The 18,546-nt window shown below is 34.2% G+C and overlaps 1 protein-coding gene across 2 annotated transcripts; it reads right to left on the bottom strand.

The window, feature by feature from the left end:
- Positions 1 to 736: 736 nt before the first annotated feature.
- On the bottom strand, positions 737 to 15,277 carry LOC134234816 (activating molecule in BECN1-regulated autophagy protein 1B-like). Of its 2 annotated transcripts, none has more exons than XM_062716862.1 (14): positions 15,222 to 15,277; positions 9,949 to 10,132; positions 9,248 to 9,423; positions 8,993 to 9,085; positions 8,738 to 8,862; positions 4,898 to 6,175; positions 4,635 to 4,722; positions 4,347 to 4,492; positions 3,930 to 4,040; positions 3,424 to 3,609; positions 3,068 to 3,165; positions 2,851 to 2,907; positions 2,603 to 2,742; positions 737 to 2,399 (listed from the first exon to the last, which is right to left on the bottom strand). In XM_062716862.1, the coding sequence occupies exons 1-14, from the start codon at positions 15,239 to 15,241 to the stop codon at positions 2,225 to 2,227; spliced, it is 2,877 nt and encodes a 958-aa protein (XP_062572846.1). In that variant the 5' UTR covers positions 15,242 to 15,277; the 3' UTR covers positions 737 to 2,224. The 2 variants fall into 2 exon arrangements, with proteins under 2 accessions (XP_062572846.1, XP_062572845.1); XM_062716861.1 differs by having other exon boundaries at positions 8,738 to 8,865.
- Between the last annotated feature and the right edge of the window lie 3,269 nt (positions 15,278 to 18,546).

Here is an 18,546-nt window from a genome sequence, read left to right on the forward strand (position 1 = left end):
TATGAAATGAAGAAATTCAAAAATATGAACAAAAACCATTCCAGACAACTTATCTCAATACTTTGATCATTGACCCCATATAATATTAATACCATTAGAATGAGGGCAACTAAAGTAACTTGAGACCATAAATAATTTAGAGTTCTTATCATTCAGATTTTTATAATATTCGATTTAAAATGGGGGGAAATAGAAATATGACAGAGGAAATTCGGACTGTAATAATTAATCAGTTTGTGGCCCAAACTCTAATCATTTATTTACATGAAGCAAAGCAGTTCCGTTCCTATAATATATCATTAGTTAAAGAGTTTTGTTGCTTGTATTATTTTGTGAGTAAAGGAAAAACTGGTCATAGTGGGAAAATTTGAGGTACTTTCCGAGAAATACTCAGGGGCCACTAGCATGAAAAGTAGGTCATTGACCTACTTATTTGAAATTGAAATTTAACACAAGAATCATAGGTGTACAATGTGCATTAGGTGGTTTTTCATTCTTATCAGTGGAATTTTTTGTCTTCTGAGTCAAGGTATACCTTAAGATAGTATTGTGAAACAGCTAGTGACAAATCTTATGATTGTCATAAGTTGGATCTTAAGATGATCGTAAGTCTATCTTAGGAGAAATCTTACGTTAGTTTTGTGAAACCCTGCCCTGATTTATACCTATCTCAGTCCAGAGATCTGTAAATAATCAAAATCACTGTGTTCTGCTCCCATGATTTATTAAAATTTCATAAAATGATCCATAACAAAACAAGACAATAAAACAAATCATTTACAATGACAATATATCTAGGTCCACATTTACTAGTTTTTTTTTTTTTAGAGTAACTTATCTTTAAAGACAGATTTCTGTCATTTTGGCATTTGCCTCCTTCTTTCATCTTTAGAACAGCAGAACACAAAGTTTACATGTCTGTCTTTGATAAAATAATCATGATAACGTATTATAAACTTGCTTCTAAACAACAGCATCATTTCTTCAGCACTCATCACAACTGCAGAACTGTAGTTGAGAAAATTCAGAGTAACAGATCCAAGCAATTTTTTTCAATGCTTGGATCTGTAAGCTTTCTGTCCAAATTTATCAACTATAGACATAGGTTTATCACCCACATTAAGTAACCTTTTTATGCTAATGTTTAAGCTAATGAAGGCAAAATTTATGTTTCATAAACATCCAGTAATATAAATAAATATATTTAGGCCAAAAAAATTAATTTCTTGGTTCTCAGGCCCTCCCTCATCTCTTCCTAGGGTGTCTCATTGACCCTTTTTATTGCTAAATCAATAAAATAAAAAAAAAAACAAATCACCTCCCTCATCATTTTTTGAGGTTTTGTACAATGTAAAAAGCTGTCTCAGCATGTTTAGGGGGCAGTAAAAAGTAAGAAAAAAAAACTCCATCCCTCATCATATTTCTTGAAATAAGGCCTGAGAACCAAGGAATTAACTTTGCATGGCCTTATCATTCACATAATTCTACATTAACTAACAACATAAACTTGGAGAAAAACAATTTTTAAAAAATTGGCAATAAAAAGGTGCCTATTTTACAAAATCACTTATGAATAAAAACGAAATGTAATTTTGCAAACAATTCTCTGTTCTAAATTAATTTTAAAATGATTTTCCACCAGGGGTGTTCCCTTTATTTTACAAATAATTCTAGCTGATTTTTTTTAAAAGAAATTTTTGAGATAAGAATAAAGTTTTGGAAGATTTTGCAATGACTAAAGTTTTTGATCTACAATTAATTCTTTGTTACATGAGGCCCTGCCCCCCCCCCCCCCCAACGCTTCTTGGATCAACAGGAAAGTTGTTATCTTGTGATTAAATCCAGGTCAAGCTTCTTCCTAATGAAAATGGGAACCAGTTTTACCCCCCTTTCCTTTTCACTTGGCTGCCTTTAAACAAGTCGTTGCTAATGGCACAATTTTAAGAATAAACCTAAGAGGAAAAGCAAACTGCTAACAAGATGTCTCCAGTAACAAACAAGGGATAAAACTGAATTATTCTATTCCTCAGAAATAATGTTCCCCTGATACATATTGTCCAGAACAAGACAAATGACAAATACAAAATCATTACATGAACATCACAACAAAATTTTATGTTATACTACATCAAACTTAAATATGTCCTAAGCTTAATGACCTTGAATTTTATTCAAGACAATAATTATATTTTCCCGTTCACTCCAGAGTAGTAGTACTCTCCCATTACGTGCTATCTTCTGTGTCTGTCTGGGTGGCCGCGCTCCGTCTAACTCCTGGTGTCTGTGTGGACGAGTTAATCCGAGATACTTCCTGTTCTCCAGACATTCTGAGCATGTGCATTAAATTTCTCCTGATGGATCGGTCATCAGAGTTATCCCCCTTTGTGGACATTTTAGTTCTGGAAAAAAGACATACATGAGCAATGATTTACTTCTAATTTATGACAATTGTTATTTTTTAATTCTGTAAAAGAACACATGCTTGTACATATATAATTATAATAATGATAAAGGTCTTCAGACTTAGTACAGACTGGGATACAATAACCAATCAATGCTGCACAGTTAAACTATCATTCACACAATGATCTGCACCACTTACCCTGGTCTACAGATGTGTAGGTCCCCTCTATTGGTTCCATACACAATCCCCTCCCCTGACTCAGGCAGCCACCGTGTCGAGTTCACACTTACATGGGTCCGAATGTCCATGTCACAAGGATGCATCACATCAGTTACATGCTGAGAAAAAGGTACACCATTATAATAAAGCATCTCAACTGCCTTGATATAAATAGGAAACCATCTGACATGATTTTATTTATTTCCTATGGTCATACTGATACATACCTGCATTGACTTTTCACCAGCATGTTTGTTTTCCAACTTCAAGATCTGGGCCACCAACTGTAAAATAAACATGTTTGTTAATAAACAGAGAATTCTTAACTCCAGTATCAGAATATTCTGAGTCCCATGGCCATGATGATGTGCTATGATGTCATGTGATTATATTGCTGTTATCTGATTAGTTGATACTACCATCATGTGATTATATTGCTCTTACCTGATTGGGTGTGAATACCCAAGAGAGCTGTTTGGCAGCCAATCCAACCATGACATAGTCACACCCTGGTGACAAGCTCACAGAGATGGCATTTGGTCCTGTTACAAAACAAAATCATCGATCCTTCATTTTACAGTTTCTATCTTCAAGGATAAGAAGGTTTTCCTTAACAGCTCAAAGTAAGGAGTGAGAAAGGAAAGACATCCTTACAGACAAAACATTTTTTAAAATGACAAACAAATACAAACCAATGCATCTAAAGAACAAATTTTGTCAAAACAATCTCTGTATAACTCTAAATATGAAAAAATAATAAAAGCAGTTTTAGTTTAACAAGGAAATGAAGCTCCCATTACCAAAGCTTTTGGTGTAGAGACACTGCCCCCTTGTCCTGGTCTCCAGGGAGTACACGGCCAGGATGTTGTCATCAGGGAAACCTCTGTGGCTCGGTACAAAGGTCGCCAGCATGGTGCCGTCCTGGGACAAATTACAGCTGGCCTCATTGTGAAGTTTACAGTGCTGTACAATAATGTTGGACTTGGCTGAAAATCAAGTAAATATTGAATATTACAAATATCCTCAACTACACATATCTCAGAAGATGTATCTAAGTTAGACAATGCATCATTCCAAAATGAGTGCTCAAATGAAAGTCACATTTTACAATAACAACAGTTTTACAGATACATTCACCAAAAATGCAAGCAACTTTTAATTTGTATGAACTTAACACACAATCCCAAGACTGTGAAAAAAATTCTTAAGTTTAAGATTTGTTGTACCTTCTGCATGCTAAATATAAGCCTTTCTTGAACCTGTTTATATAGTTATAATAGATAAATGTAAGTAAATTTCTCCCTACTGTCTGTGAGATCCGGTATACAACATTTGGTGAAGTCCCAGGCCTGGATACGATACGTGTGATTAATAATGTTGGCTGCCACCGCAGGCTCTCCACGCCCCATAAAAGCATCTGAAAAAGTCAGTTATCTCATATAGTGGGACATGACATGTAAAGCACCTGTGATTTATGAAAGGTAAACATTTACTGATTGAAGGAACTTTACAGTTTTTGCATCAGAAAAATTTGTGGTACAGCTAACATCAATATAAGTTTTCCCTGGCTTGTTAGTTTACAAACCTGATATACAGCTCTGTTGACGGCTGTCTGAATTGGGTCATTGGGTCAGTTTATTGTGTTGTCTAGGATACTGACCTGCTATAGCTCTGTCTGAATTGGGTCGTTAGGTCGGTTTATCGTGTTGTATGGGATACTGACCTGCTATGGCTCTGTTGATGGCGGATTGAATCGGGTCATTTGGTCGATTAATCGTGTTGTCTAGGATACTGACGGAGTAGTGGGGGTGGAGATGGTGGCGCTCCAGGGACTGCCAGTTCTGGGATGAGTCTGGATCTCGAGGAGCACTACAAGACAGGTTAACAGGTAATGACTACTCAGGTATACCTAATTTATAGTCGACGATTCATGTATTTGTTTGTATGAGTACAGGTTATGTCCCGCTCAGGAACACTTTTTTAATTCAAAGGTGATGGTTCTGTCACCCACCTGTGTGTGTGAGTACTAGTAATGTCCTGCTGAGATGACCTTAGTGCTGTCTCCAGCAAGTGTTGTCCCCTCTCCATGGAATGCGTACCTAAAGTATACAATACTTAATTATAGATGTTTTCAAAACAATCCTGAGTAGTTCAAATGAAAAATATAGTCATGAGTAAAACATTTTAAACTCAACCCTGAAAAAATTCATATTTTAGATACCAGTTATTATGTTATTGGTATAATGAATAAGATGAAATAACAATGTATCTCACTGTCTTCTGATCGGCTAGCTGAGGCTCCTTCTGCTTGCGGGACGTGTCTGGCCACGAGAAATGATGTTGGTCGACGTCCATTTACATCCCCCTCCCTGGCCGACAAGAAAGACACTCGATGATGCTGTAATCTTCTTAGACTCTCGTTAAATGTATTTCTCAGATTGTTTATTCTTCTGTCTAGTTCATTCATCTCCCTCTCTATACGGGCCGTAATGGAGGCAAAGTTCTCATGGATGCTGGCACAAATGTCAATATTATCCCCAACCTGTGTGAGACGAGCATCCCCCTCAGTGTTACTAGGTACATTATTATTATTATTAGATGTCGCATTATCCACATTAGAAGCACCTGCATTAGGATTCTCCACACGTCTTATTTCATGCATCTCACCTAACTGACTAGGATCATGTATGGAGTGAACTTCTGGTCTGATCAGTGAACCATGTCTGTTATAAAAGTACGGACGAGAGAATGCACTCCTTGCTGAAGCATTGTTTATTGAGTTTTGTAAACTCCTGCGTCTAGCTCGGAGCTGTGTAAACATCTCTGACTCGCACACTCGCCTGAGATGTCTTGTGTTAAAGTTCCCACAGACTGGACAGTTATCTCGTTCACAGTCCGTGGAGTTGGAATGCTGGGATACGTCACTACTAAAGAGACCACGTGTGGCTAGGTCACTATCAGACAGTCCTCTTGAGGCTATATCACTGAGATTAACAATCTCCTCTGCCCTTTCCTCTTCGGGTGCCACATTAAATGCCACAGTTGAGGCATGAACTTGATTACCCAGCCTACTGTGGACATTTTCATTCATTGCTTGTGACTCAGAGACAATTCTAACTCCTGGAGGAGGGTCCAAGGATTGAAAGGGGGGACTGGCTTGTTCTGGGGACCTCTCTGTGACAACCAATGTCCCTGAGGTTCTGTCACTGTTAGACCCGGCCCTAGTTTGACTAGGTTCAATGTCTGTACTCAATACATCTGGGGTCGTCTCCCCGCTAACATCGTTCTCGGCTGAGGCCGCTCTAGGAGGGTTCCTCAACATTCGAGGTTCTGCGGGACTAGAAATCACATCCATGTCAGTGTCAGGAGAAGAGGAGTCGTTAGAGGCACCAGAGGGGATATCTGTCCTCTGAGGCCCCCCATAGGTTGATCTCTGGGAGGACTCTGTGATGTGAGAGGCATACTGCCGTGCCAGGTTGAGTCCCTCCTCATGAACTGGTGAGTGTGGGTGATTAGAAGCACCATGCTGAACACTAGATGAGGATGGAGGATCTGAGGATCAAAAAAAAATTCTCATTTAAATACAAAGAACTGTCAATTGTACATAAATAAAACATGGTAAGACTGTCAAAAACTTTAAAAATACCTGACATATCAGTATTCAACATTTCAAAATATGCTTGTATTTGCATCTAACAACGTCATCAGATCTTACAAAGTCTTTAATGTTTGATGTATTGCATTTAATTTTATGAAATACAAATTTATTCATTGAATAAAAATTTATTCTGTCACTTAATATAAAATTTTTTAATTTTCTGTTTAACGGGAATTTTTTAAGAAAAAATTCGCGCTTTGCACTCATAAAAAAAAAAAAATTTCTGTCCCACTCTTGAAATAAATTCCATATTCAACAACAAACCAGAAGTCTCTGTCGAGACTGAAGCTCTACTGGTTCGTACATATAGCAAAGGAAGAGGAAAGTACTTAATACAATTTTGTTTATAACTTTACACCAGCAAATAAAGAGAATAATGATCCTTGAATAAGTCTCTTTATGTTCTTAGTGTACTACTTGCATGCCACATTATATTATAATCAAATCAAAATGTATTTAATTTACATTTTGAGAGTAACAGAAATTGCTCTCTTTATAAACCAAGGAAAAAACCAATGTTCATTGAAGTCAAAAACGGATTTAAAGAATTATGTACCTTAGTGTAGTGTACTTGTGTGCCAAGTTATATTGAAATCATACCAAAACTGTAGGAGGAGTAGCATTTTGAAAGAATTTCACAGAAATTTCTATTTTTAGTAACAACGCCTACACCATTCGTTGAAATCAAAAACCGATAGTAACACAGAATTATGTATATTAGTGTAGTCTACTTATATGCCAAGTTATAATGAAATCAGACCAAAACTGTGGGAGAAGTAGCATTTTGAAATTTCTATTTTTAGTAACAACGCCAACACCATTTGTCGAAATCAAAAATCAATACACAGAATTATGTATATTAGTGTAGTCTACTTATATGCCAAGTTATATTGAAATCAGAAAAAAAAACTGTAGGAGGAGTAGCATTTTGAAAGAATTTCACAGAAATTTCTATTTTTAGAAAACAACGCCTACACCATTCGTTGAAATCAAAAACCGATAGTAACACAGAATTATGTATATTAGTGTAGTCTACTTATATGCCAAGTTATAATGAAATCAGACCAAAACTGTGGGAGAAGTAGCATTTTGAAATTTCTATTTTTAGTAACAACGCCAACACCATTTGTCGAAATCAAAAATCAATACACAGAATTATGTATATTAGTGTAGTCTACTTATATGCCAAGTTATATTGAAATCAGACCAAAACTGTAGGAGGAGTAGCATTTTGAAAGAATTTCACAGAAATTTCTATTTTTAGTAACAATGCCTACACCATTCGTCGAAATCAAAAATCAATATACAGAATTATGTATATTAGTGTAGTCTACTTATATGCCAAGTTATATTGAAATCAGACCAAAACTGTAGGAGGAGTAGCATTTTGAAAGAATTTCACAGAAATTTCTATTTTTAGTAACAACGCAAACACTGTTCGTCAAAATCAAAAACCGATACACAGAATTATGTATATTAAAGTAGTCTGCTTATATGCCAAGTTATATTGAAATCAGACCAAAACTGTAGGAGGAGTAGCATTTTGAAAGAATTTCACAGAATTTTCTATTTTTAGTAACAACACCAACACCGTTCGTCGAAATCAAAAATCAATATACAGAATTATGTATATTAGTGTAGTCTACTTATATGCCAAGTTATATTGAAATCAGACCAAAACTGTAGGAGGAGTAGCATTTTGAAAGAATTTCACAGAAATTTCTATTTTTAGTAACAACGCAAACACTGTTCGTCAAAATCAAAAACCGATACACAGAATTATGTATATTAGTGTAGTCTACTTATATGCCAAGTTATATTGAAATCAGACCAAAACTGTAGGAGGAGTAGCATTTTGAAAGAATTTCACAGAATTTTCTATTTTTAGTAACAACACCAACACCGTTCGTCGAAATCAAAAACCGATACACAGAATTATGTATCTTAGTGTAGTCTACTTGTGTGCCAAGTTATATTAAAATCAGATCAAAACTGTAGGAGGAGTAGCATTTTGAAAGAATTTCACAGAATTTTCTATTTTTTTCAACGCCTACACCGTTCTTTGAAATCAAAAAGATATACAGAATTATGTATATTAGTGTAGTCTACTTATATGCCAAGTTATATTGAAATCAGACCAAAACTGTAGGAGGAGTAGCATTTTGAAAGAATTTCATAGAAATTTCTATTTTTAGTAACATCGCCAACACCGTTCGTCGAAATCAAAAACCGATACACAGAATTATGTATCTTAGTGTAGTCTACTTATAAGCCAAGTTATATTAAAATCAGATCAAAACTGTAGGAGTAGTAGCATTTTGAAAAATTGTTTACAGACAGACAGACAGACATCAACGATAGTGGGAAACACGCCGGATAATTACTATCGCATAAGCTCTTCTGGTCTCTGACCAGTAGAGCTAAAAATTGAATATCCTCTATATATTATTATTTACCCTGTCCTCCCTCGGTCTGGTTCAGGACTCTGTCTCGTCTCGATGCCTGGAAACACTCCACCAGACCATCGTACACATTACCCAGCTGCTGGGTCCGGGGGTTAGGTGGGGCGGTGTTACTGTTACTGCTGGAAAAATCAGGGGGTTTAATAATTTACCTTTTGTTTACCAAAATTTAATTTAAATTATATCCAGAGATATCATAAAAATCTAACATGCATACATTTATGATAGAGAGGCTATTTACCCACTAACCTTATAAAGGACACTCTGGATGTAGGTCTTACTGTGATGTTGTTGGCTATCCCTGTGTATAGGTATGAACCCAGGGGGTCAAACTTCACCCATCTATGATAGAAATAATAAAACAACTGTTAAAATTTGTCAAGTTAAATGAAAAACTAAAATAGTATAAACTGATATATTTTTATTGCACACATTATGTGGTAAACTATGCAGTAAAAAGTCCTATGTCTAAAGAATTCAAGGCATTAACAAGTAGACACAAACCTGATTTTTTCGAATTCATATTTAGTTTTACAGACAACAAATGGGTCTGGTTGACTCCAGTCCCAGAAGTAAATATGATTGGTCACTGAAAACACCAACACATGGTCTGTGGGGTGAAAGGTCAAAGAGGTTATGACTTGGCTGTCCTTTGACCTCCAGACCTCTGTTCCACAACCCTAAAAATTGATGAATAATATTATTCATAGGGTAAAATTCAAATTGCAAGTTATATTCTTGATACTTCTCAAGAATTCAATCAATGTCAAAAAAAAATAATTAAAAACAAAGAAAAAGATCATGAGTAGAAGTTTCTCTATTATAGCATGCCATTGGAAATAAAGTTCTTGATAATAAAACTTGATTTACAGTCATATATATTGGTTTTTCAATTCTCATGGTAAAGAATGTACAGTGGAGTCGACATGATTTTGACAGTTGAAAAGATGGTAATTGCTGTAATATATGCGTATATATTTTAAACAACGGTCATTGGTTGAAAAAGATTGGTGATGATGTGAATTACCAGTTTAACTTTAAGTCAAAATAACATTAAAAAATTCTGTTGACCCAATAAAAAATCTGCAAAACTGAAAAAATGAAAAATATATATAAAAGCCGGGCGCCTCGATTTTTGAAAAAATTCGGATGAGAATCTAGCAATTTATTTATTATGGCCTAAAGAATGTATAGTTAGAACTTACATGTAGGTCCCATATTCGAACCTCTCCTCCCAGACAACCTGAGGCTAGGATCTGATTGGATGAGGGGTGGAAGGCCAGACACCAAGGTGTGCGAGGATGGCCCCTCAAGATGTGGAGACATTTACCGGTGGCTACCTCTGATACCCTCACTGTGTGGTCCCCATGTGTGGATGCCACCTTGGTTCTGAAAGAATCACAAAATAATTAACCACTCAAAAATAAGAGGCTCCCAGGAGTCATACTTGCTTAACTTGCTGTAATAAATTTTTTAAAAATCCCTTTACATTTGTCTGGACTATGAATCAGTATTCAAAAAACACAGTCCAGGGGTAATAATTCCAAAATGGATGATCAAAAAGATATAGAATCAGCTAAATACATCAACATCATGGAGGCAGAATTTTTTTTATAAAGCTTAACAAATAATTAAATCTTTTAAGTTTATATTTTATTAATTTTTAAATGTTAAAAATGACCTTGTTTTTGATTGGATCAAAATATGTCAGAAGTGCAACTTTTGAATAGGAAATGCCTAACATTATTTAGAATATGAAAGTCTCAGAAAAAGCAGGGATACAGTGGAAAAGATTAAGAATTATATGTAGTTAAATATTTGTTTAAAAGTAAAAGCCTTTGTTGTTATGTAAGTAAATGTATCAACAGCAAAACATATCAGTGTTTCATAATATATTTTTTTTTTCAAATTTGTATATTTCATTTCATCATCTCAAAAACCTGAATGTGTGATACATACAGGAAGATAAAGTTTTTGATGATATTGGTCTGAATACCATTAACAACTGCCTTTTAGTACAGGCAGCACATTATTCAAGATAGAGAGATGTTCACAAAACCCAATGGAGACACGGAGCTGTCCTATGTTTGAGACATAAACAAAAAAAATTATAATCATGTTAATAACTCTCCACATCATAACAATGACCCATCTAACAAACCATATGTTCCTGATCATTTATTAATGATAAGCCTCCTCCTAGCTGTTCTGGAGGTTGTAGTGACTTTGTTTGATCAATGATAAGGGGGTCTGTGAGGCAGAGTTCAGGTAGAGTCCATGTCCTCAGGTGACCAGCCAATCAGGGGGACAGGGCTTTCAGGGGGGATTCAATAAAAGTTGACAGGCAGTAGAACAGAAAGTTAATAGCATTGCTAGCTAATGGTGCATTAAGCGATGATTTTCTCTTTGGCGATTTAACAATTTACTAGCTAGATTAATGATCAAAATCATGACTTTCAATCAATGTTTTCACTTTTTTAAAACTTTTTTTTTTCTTACAGAATCCTGATTCTTTTCTAATACCTTTTTTCTGACATACCCAACCAACTGAAATAACAAATCACTTTATTCTTTTTATCAATGCTTATTGAAATGTTTTTTTTTTTTTTTACATTCTTATTTTACTTTTTTTGCTTTACAGACAAGGCAGCAAGCTTCAACCAGAGGTCAGAAGGTCATGCTTCTCTCTGACCCCTGCCACCCTATCCCTCAAATGAGTGTCCTCCAAGAAGACAGATTGATCAAAATATACGACACAGACACAGAAAATCAATATCCCCAACAAAAAGTGGTACCTGTTGGTAGATACTAAAACCTGATATGCAGGAAAAAAATCAAGATTGATCCTTATTTTCTTTAATATATAGAAAGAAACGACAAGTTTTGAACAGTAAGTAAACTGCAATTTTAGGAGGAGAAATACATTTCATGATCTGACATTTAACTACGAGTACAAGGGGAAAAACAAGTCTGAGTCAACATTTTTTCTTCTCTTTTCAGAACATGCACATGTACTGATATTACAAACGAATTATATCTCTCAGTTCAACTGACAAAAAATCTTTATTTCAATGTAAACTACAGGATGGATTGAGACAGAGAACACAGATGAACCCAATAAATAAACAGAGAAGACACTATAAGTCAGATAGAATGCTGTGAACTATTGACCCCTGTAAGGTGTACACTGACATATATAGCAGAGTCCGATAATTGGCTTCAGTGGTGATGTAAGGAATGGGCAGGTTACAGTGACACAGCCTGACAGGGCCTCAGGCATGGAGACTACAGACCAGTACTGTGTACTGTACACAGGGGAATGTCTAGTACAGCCACTGTTATGTAAGATGTGGTAGTAACCAGGAGATACTGTTCTTAGTGGCCAATATAATTTATATCTAGTTTATAATTATAGTATTAAGTTGTGAATCTTGGCTGGCACGTAAAAGTAAAAACACTGATCTAAATATATATATACATTGTAATTATGAAGCAAAGAAGCCAAAGTACATGTTTTCTTATTCTAGAAGTACCAGGGATCACTCTGGATTTTAATGTTGATGGGCCAATGGCCCATCAACATTAAAATTAAACAAGAATAGATATGGGTTACCCCATATCCCCCATTGGGACTGTTAGATTTAATATGTTTAACAGTGGGCATAGCCCCCTGTCTAATTATGGAACTGAAAAATTGATTTTCCAATGCTATTTTGTGATGAATTTCAAGTAAATACACATGGGTCTGTACCTGAGGGTTTTTAAATGCCATTTCTGACACAACCAATTTAATTTTTTTTACAAATAAAATCAATAATATTATAAATATAAAATATTTTTTTTTTAATTTCATTTCAGTACTGAAAAATATCATATTGGAGAGTTAATTCCTGAAAACGAAAACCTTTTGGATTTTATACTAATATATTTCTCGGAGGTTGTTGAAGAGCTATATATAAAGGATGCAAACTTACATGCACATTTCTCTGCCACACATGAATTTACCTTGGGCAGTTGCAGATTAAATTTGGTTACACACACACAGCTGGACTGGTTTTTTTTGCAAAGAACAAATTGGAGCAAAATACGCAAAAAACTTAAATGAAAAAATTTTTATTCGTTTGCAAAACATTTTAGTCCCATCTGATCTAATTCCAACCACGGATGCAAAGTTAGCCACTTGGACAGGAAATGACGACCATCGTTGACGTTGACATCAAAAGTCAACGTCTTGGACTGTTCTTCTTAATCAGAGACATCAGCCGAGTCTGGTAATTAAAAAGTTTGACTGATATATTTAATATGGATGTTTATATTTTTTGATGAAATGTAATTATACAATATATAAGCTTTCGTTGTTTACATGGTCAAGTTAGCCCAATACCGATCTTCGCTTTGGAGGCATTTCGGGCATGTGTTTGGATACACAATTGAGTAACTTCTACTTGTTTTGTTTCGAAATATATATAATCAAAGTTTTAAAAATATTATTAGGACATATTACTTACTGGAGTATTACTTTCATATGTTTATTATTTAAATCATTACATATAATTTTAATAAATATAATTGACTCAGTATTCGGTAAAAATTTCTATCTTTTCGTAATCTGACAAAATGCTTTGAAATTTAAAGGAAATATTCCATGTACAACTATGATATATAATAATTGTCTTGAAAACAACCATGTACGTGCGCTGCTCTGATTGGTGTAAAAAACATAAATCGCGACTACAAAGAGTCTGATTGAACGAAGTAACAGTATGCTCAGATACGTCATGAATACAATCGGTCACTTAAAAACGGTAAAAATGCACCAAGATGATATAGTCATTACGCTCATGCAATGTTGTTTAAGTCTTAAATATAGCTATTTTAATGAAACTTACATATGGCACTAAAAGGGAGTTAAGACATGCGCAATTAGCACTAGTTATTCTCTGTTAACGTAAAAAAAAAAAAAAAAAAAAGGCTGAGGAGGGACCCCTAGGAATATTGAATTTTTTATTTGCATTTACGGGGGGAAAATAATGACATTTTGGCGTTAGGCGCATTTCCCAAAGTATGACATACACAACTTTAGTACATCTATAAATACAAGTATTATGTACTTTTAAAGGGAGATGTCAACTGGCCTGGAGATTTCTAAATACCATATGAAAAATCAAAAAAATATTCCAATGAAAACACAAAGAAAGCCATTATGGCTATGTTAACTTCCCATAGACTATATAACCAGAAATACAAAATCTCCAGACTTGTAGAATCTTGTTCTCCAATGGAATGCAGTGGAGTGGGTAAGCTCTTAACTAAAACAAACATTTCTGCTGTGTTGATGTTTATATCTATCCCCCGTACCTGTTGACCGGTCACTGAACCAGCCCAGCCAGACCACCAGAAATCATTTGATCGTACCAATTATTGGACCATTGTGTTTGATGTGCAGAAAATCTGACCCCTGGTTGACCAAGGCTATGCTTACTCTGGCTTTACTGACAGTTTACAGAGATCGCAGGAATCAAACATAGGAACCATCAGAGAATGGGAATCAGAGGGGAGAGAATTATAAACATCATTTACACTTCAGTATCAAGAGCAGTGTATCAATCCTGTTTAAAAATTTCCACTGACTATAATCAGCTAAAAAACTACCATTTATAATATTCCCACTAAAATGTAACTATATACTGTTATAATGCCTGTCAACAACATTATGTACACTGATGAGGATACTTTCATTAGGAATTGCTTAATTTTTTTCACAGCTTTAACATTTAATCATTTATTGTTGGCCTTAGAAGCAAAGAGATATAAAACCTCATCAAAAACCAATTAGACAGTCTTTCTGATCAAACTGAGAATCAAATCATATTATTACATATAAAAGTATCCATAGCACGTACATCACACATTTGTGCCTTCCTAACTCAAGAAGATGGCATTTGCATGATTAATCTTATAAATATCTGTTATATAATACAGGACTTTTGCATCCCTGATAATGGACCCAGACTTGTATTTCACAATTTATATATAAGCACCCCTTATTTCACCCTATAATTATTACATCTCTCCAGAACATCTCTGTACTTTTCATTTGGAATACCTCAGAACTTTTCATTTTGATAATAATATTCACTGGTACTTAAAATCATTGAAAAAACTTCTATAGCATTCAAAATAATATTTTTTTCAATTTATTTTCATTATTTATTTTTTTTTTTACTTCTTATCACTGAATGTATTGCCTTTCAATAAAACGATGAGAATAAAAAAATAAAGCCTGTTAATGAAAATGCCTCTGGCACTTGAGCTAAAATTAGAGCCTCAGGTTGACAATGGGGTACATGTACTGTAAAACAGATTTAGTCTACATCAGTTTCATTAATTTTGAAAACCCCTTTTAAATCAAAGGTGTCCCACCATTGTCCTAAAAATAAAACAGATAGTTATATACATTTGAGAAAATTCTGCTTACCCATCAGGACTAAAATCCATTAAAAATGTGGCCCTGCATTGTCCAGAGAGTTTACAAGGCTGAAAATAAAATAATTCGAAAATTATAGTACTATACATTTATAATGCAATAATTTGATAGAAAGCACAATCATATATTATTATTTATACCTTTTGACCCTACAAAACAATCTGTTACTAAACAAAATTAATTTATTATTTTAATTGAAAAAGCTAACAAAAATAAAATTCAAAGGTTTATCATCATGATCATAGCACAGATTGTTCAGGTCTCTGATCAGAAAAAAAATCTATCAACTTACAAAAAAGATTTACAGTAAAACTTGTTTAGTACGAACACGGATATGGCAAATTCACGGATATAGCGAAGTTTTTCTCTTGCAAAATAACCCAAATCTTTGATAAAATTCTACAGTTATAACGAACCCCTCTGATCTAACGAATTTACTGGATATAGCGAACTGATTTTGAGTCACATTGAGGTTAAATATAATGAAATTTACATCCTTTATAACGAACTCTCAAAGATTATAAAAAAATTGATAATTTAAACTGACTCTATTTCTGTTTGGCATTTGTATATAAAATCCAATTCATATTATAACCTTAGTTATCGAAGATGTGTTTTTTAATATTTGCTTTCCTAACATATTTTAATAATGTTAAAGGAAAACATGCATATTGCGAACTTTTTCGTTATAATCGAATATGTATACGGATATAACGAATTACGGATATAGCGAATTAAATTCACAGTTTTATTGCGCTATAAAATCTTTTTTTACATTGAAATAAACAAATTATTTCTCTTGCAAATAAGAAAATTTATTCAAAATAGTTGTTCTATATGAGGTAATTCAACAGACTGAAATATTTTACTAAAGTGGCATTAACTACAAAGTAAACAAAAAACTATGAATTTATATTTATATCCATTGTTTGACCTTTCATATTATTATAACTTCATCCAAATGTTAAATAAACATTAAAATTATTACATAACTCAGGAATTCTTTTGACAAGATCAAGACTTATCATTCCCCTAATTTACACTGTCGGTAAAGTAGGATGACATATTAAAATTTACAGAAAAATTATGCAATATATATCACAATTTACAAATAGAACACTTATGAAACATGCTAATGCATAATACATGTAAAAATCATATACATACATGGTTTTCAAATCAGAATATTTTACACTGTCATTAAATTGTACTTGAAATGCTGCGGTAAATTAGAATGACATAAAATTTACAGAAAAATGATGCAAAATATCACAATTATCAAACAGAACACTTATCATTATCAAACATGCTAATGCATAATACATGTAAAAATCATATATACATGTACATACATGGTTTTCAAATGGGAATATTTTAGAACGGCTGATTTGTCAAGCTTAAATATGGAAATTGAAAAAAAAGTTAGAAAACCAACTCCATAATTTGAACACTCAACAGATTTTGACAAAACATAACTCAGAAGACCAAATACCAATGTCTTTTCAAAAACTTGTCTAATAACAGACATTCTTACAATACATCAAAACAAAGTTATAAATTTTAAAATAGAGATTTATGTAAAGAAATTTACCCAGAAATTTTTTAAATATACACCTTTGCATGTTGCTCCTTAAGAAAAACACACCATGTGCATTTGATCAGTTTGGCAAACTAAGGCAGAAAATTTATCTGCTTTACTGATTCCTTCTGTCTTATGACAAGACGGAAGCTGCATTGTATTTGTGCAGACTGGGAAAATTGTTTGCATTTCCAGGACAAGAGCCAATAAAACTAATACAGCATTAATCTTGGTCGCCCTGCTGAGATATGAAAGAGCACCATTGTTTGGCCCTTCAGTAGACATGCATTGCTGTTGACATGCAACTTTATGCCCCTTAATGCATCTGACCCCTCCTGTTGGCATCCCTGTCAAGTCAGTATGTCATTTAGCAGGAGGAATTCCCTTCTATTCCCCCTCCCTCTCTAACAGTCATTAGCTGTGGCCAGGGTAACAATAGCCGGTCCCTGTGCTGGGTGTCTGTGAACAATAAGATGAGTCCGTTCTGTGGTTGTAAGACGGTACAGGTGAATCAGTCAAGTCCTGAAATGCCCCGGCTCTCTTCTGCACAGTGCAGTGTCCGGTCAACAGTGCAGCAGGGTCAACAGTTAATTTGGTCACCCTGGCTCATCAATAGACAGCCAATAACCAACATAACCCAGGGACTCATATAGTATTACCCAAGTAATGCTAGGACTGAAAATCTTCACAAAATGTTAAAATTACGATAATCAGCATATTTTTCTTTTATAGTATTTGTAAACATTTTCAAAACTACGTGTTTATGTATTGAAAGGCCTCAGTGCATGTAGTATGTACTCTGCAATTGCACATATCTTTAAAAGTGTCCTTTGAAATAATGTTAACAGTAAAGGATAATTATAAAATAGAAAATTTGTTGAATAGAATATCATATCCAACTACAAACCCTGGAAAATCCTTTGTGTGATTAATTAAACCAGCATAAATGTAAAAAATAAAATGTCAGTATGGAAATTAATGATCTGTGCCATACAGAAGAAGAAAAAACTGCTTTTGTAGGATATGTTTTTTTGTTTTTTTTTGTTTTTTTTTGGAAACAGCTGCATCCTTAATTAGTTCCCATTACAAAGAAAACATTTTATATAAAATAATATCACTCCTGCTATAAAACTTTCAATGATCATGGTATGATACAATACTTAACTTTATACATGTACCGCAGACTGCCAAACAATAAGATTTTACCAGATTGGAATACATGCTATAATGTTTCCTTATATGATACATGTTGTAGGCTTGATTGATTAATGTCGTCATCCTCTGAAAATATGACTTTCTTACTGGGTGCCATTTATTTGAACTTTTCCTCTGCATGTCATTCAATGATCTATAGGTCACTATAGCAGAGACATTTTTAATTAATGGAAGGCTGATTTGCATGGGTCCTGTTGGGGTACATGGAACTCATCTGCTTACAAATTCACAGCTGGTAAAATCACTACCCACATTTACTTGATATTTAAATTAAACTTCATTTGAAAGATTTTTTTGATGTCAGAAGCATTTAAATTCATAGGTCTTCAGACTTCTTTGATACACAGACCCAGATCAAGGAATTACCAAAAGGTTTACTTCTACCCCCCAATCCCCACTCCCACCCCCACCCCCCACCCCCCTCCAAAAAAAATCTTGACAAGAATGACATTTCTTTTTTTTTTAAATTAACTCCTTTCCTAAAAAATCCTTTATGTGTGAGAAAGGGGGATGACATCTGCT

Source organism: Saccostrea cucullata, unplaced genomic scaffold, assembly GCF_032062105.1.
Source record: "Saccostrea cucullata isolate Sc308-1 unplaced genomic scaffold, CSIRO_AGI_Scuc_v1 ctg179, whole genome shotgun sequence".
NCBI lineage: Eukaryota > Metazoa > Mollusca > Bivalvia > Ostreida > Ostreidae > Saccostrea > Saccostrea cuccullata.

Excerpts from the sequence above, each read along its gene's own strand:
- LOC134234816 (XM_062716861.1), bottom strand. The coding sequence starts at position 15,241 with ATGGATTTTAGTCCTGATGG. Across the intron at positions 10,133-15,221 it reads ATGGATTTTAGTCCTGATGG|AACCAAGGTGGCATCCACAC; the intron begins GTAAGCAGAATT and ends TGATTCTTTCAG. Across the intron at positions 4,041-4,346 it reads CATCAACAGAGCCATAGCAG|ATGCTTTTATGGGGCGTGGA; the intron begins GTCAGTATCCCA and ends TGACTTTTTCAG.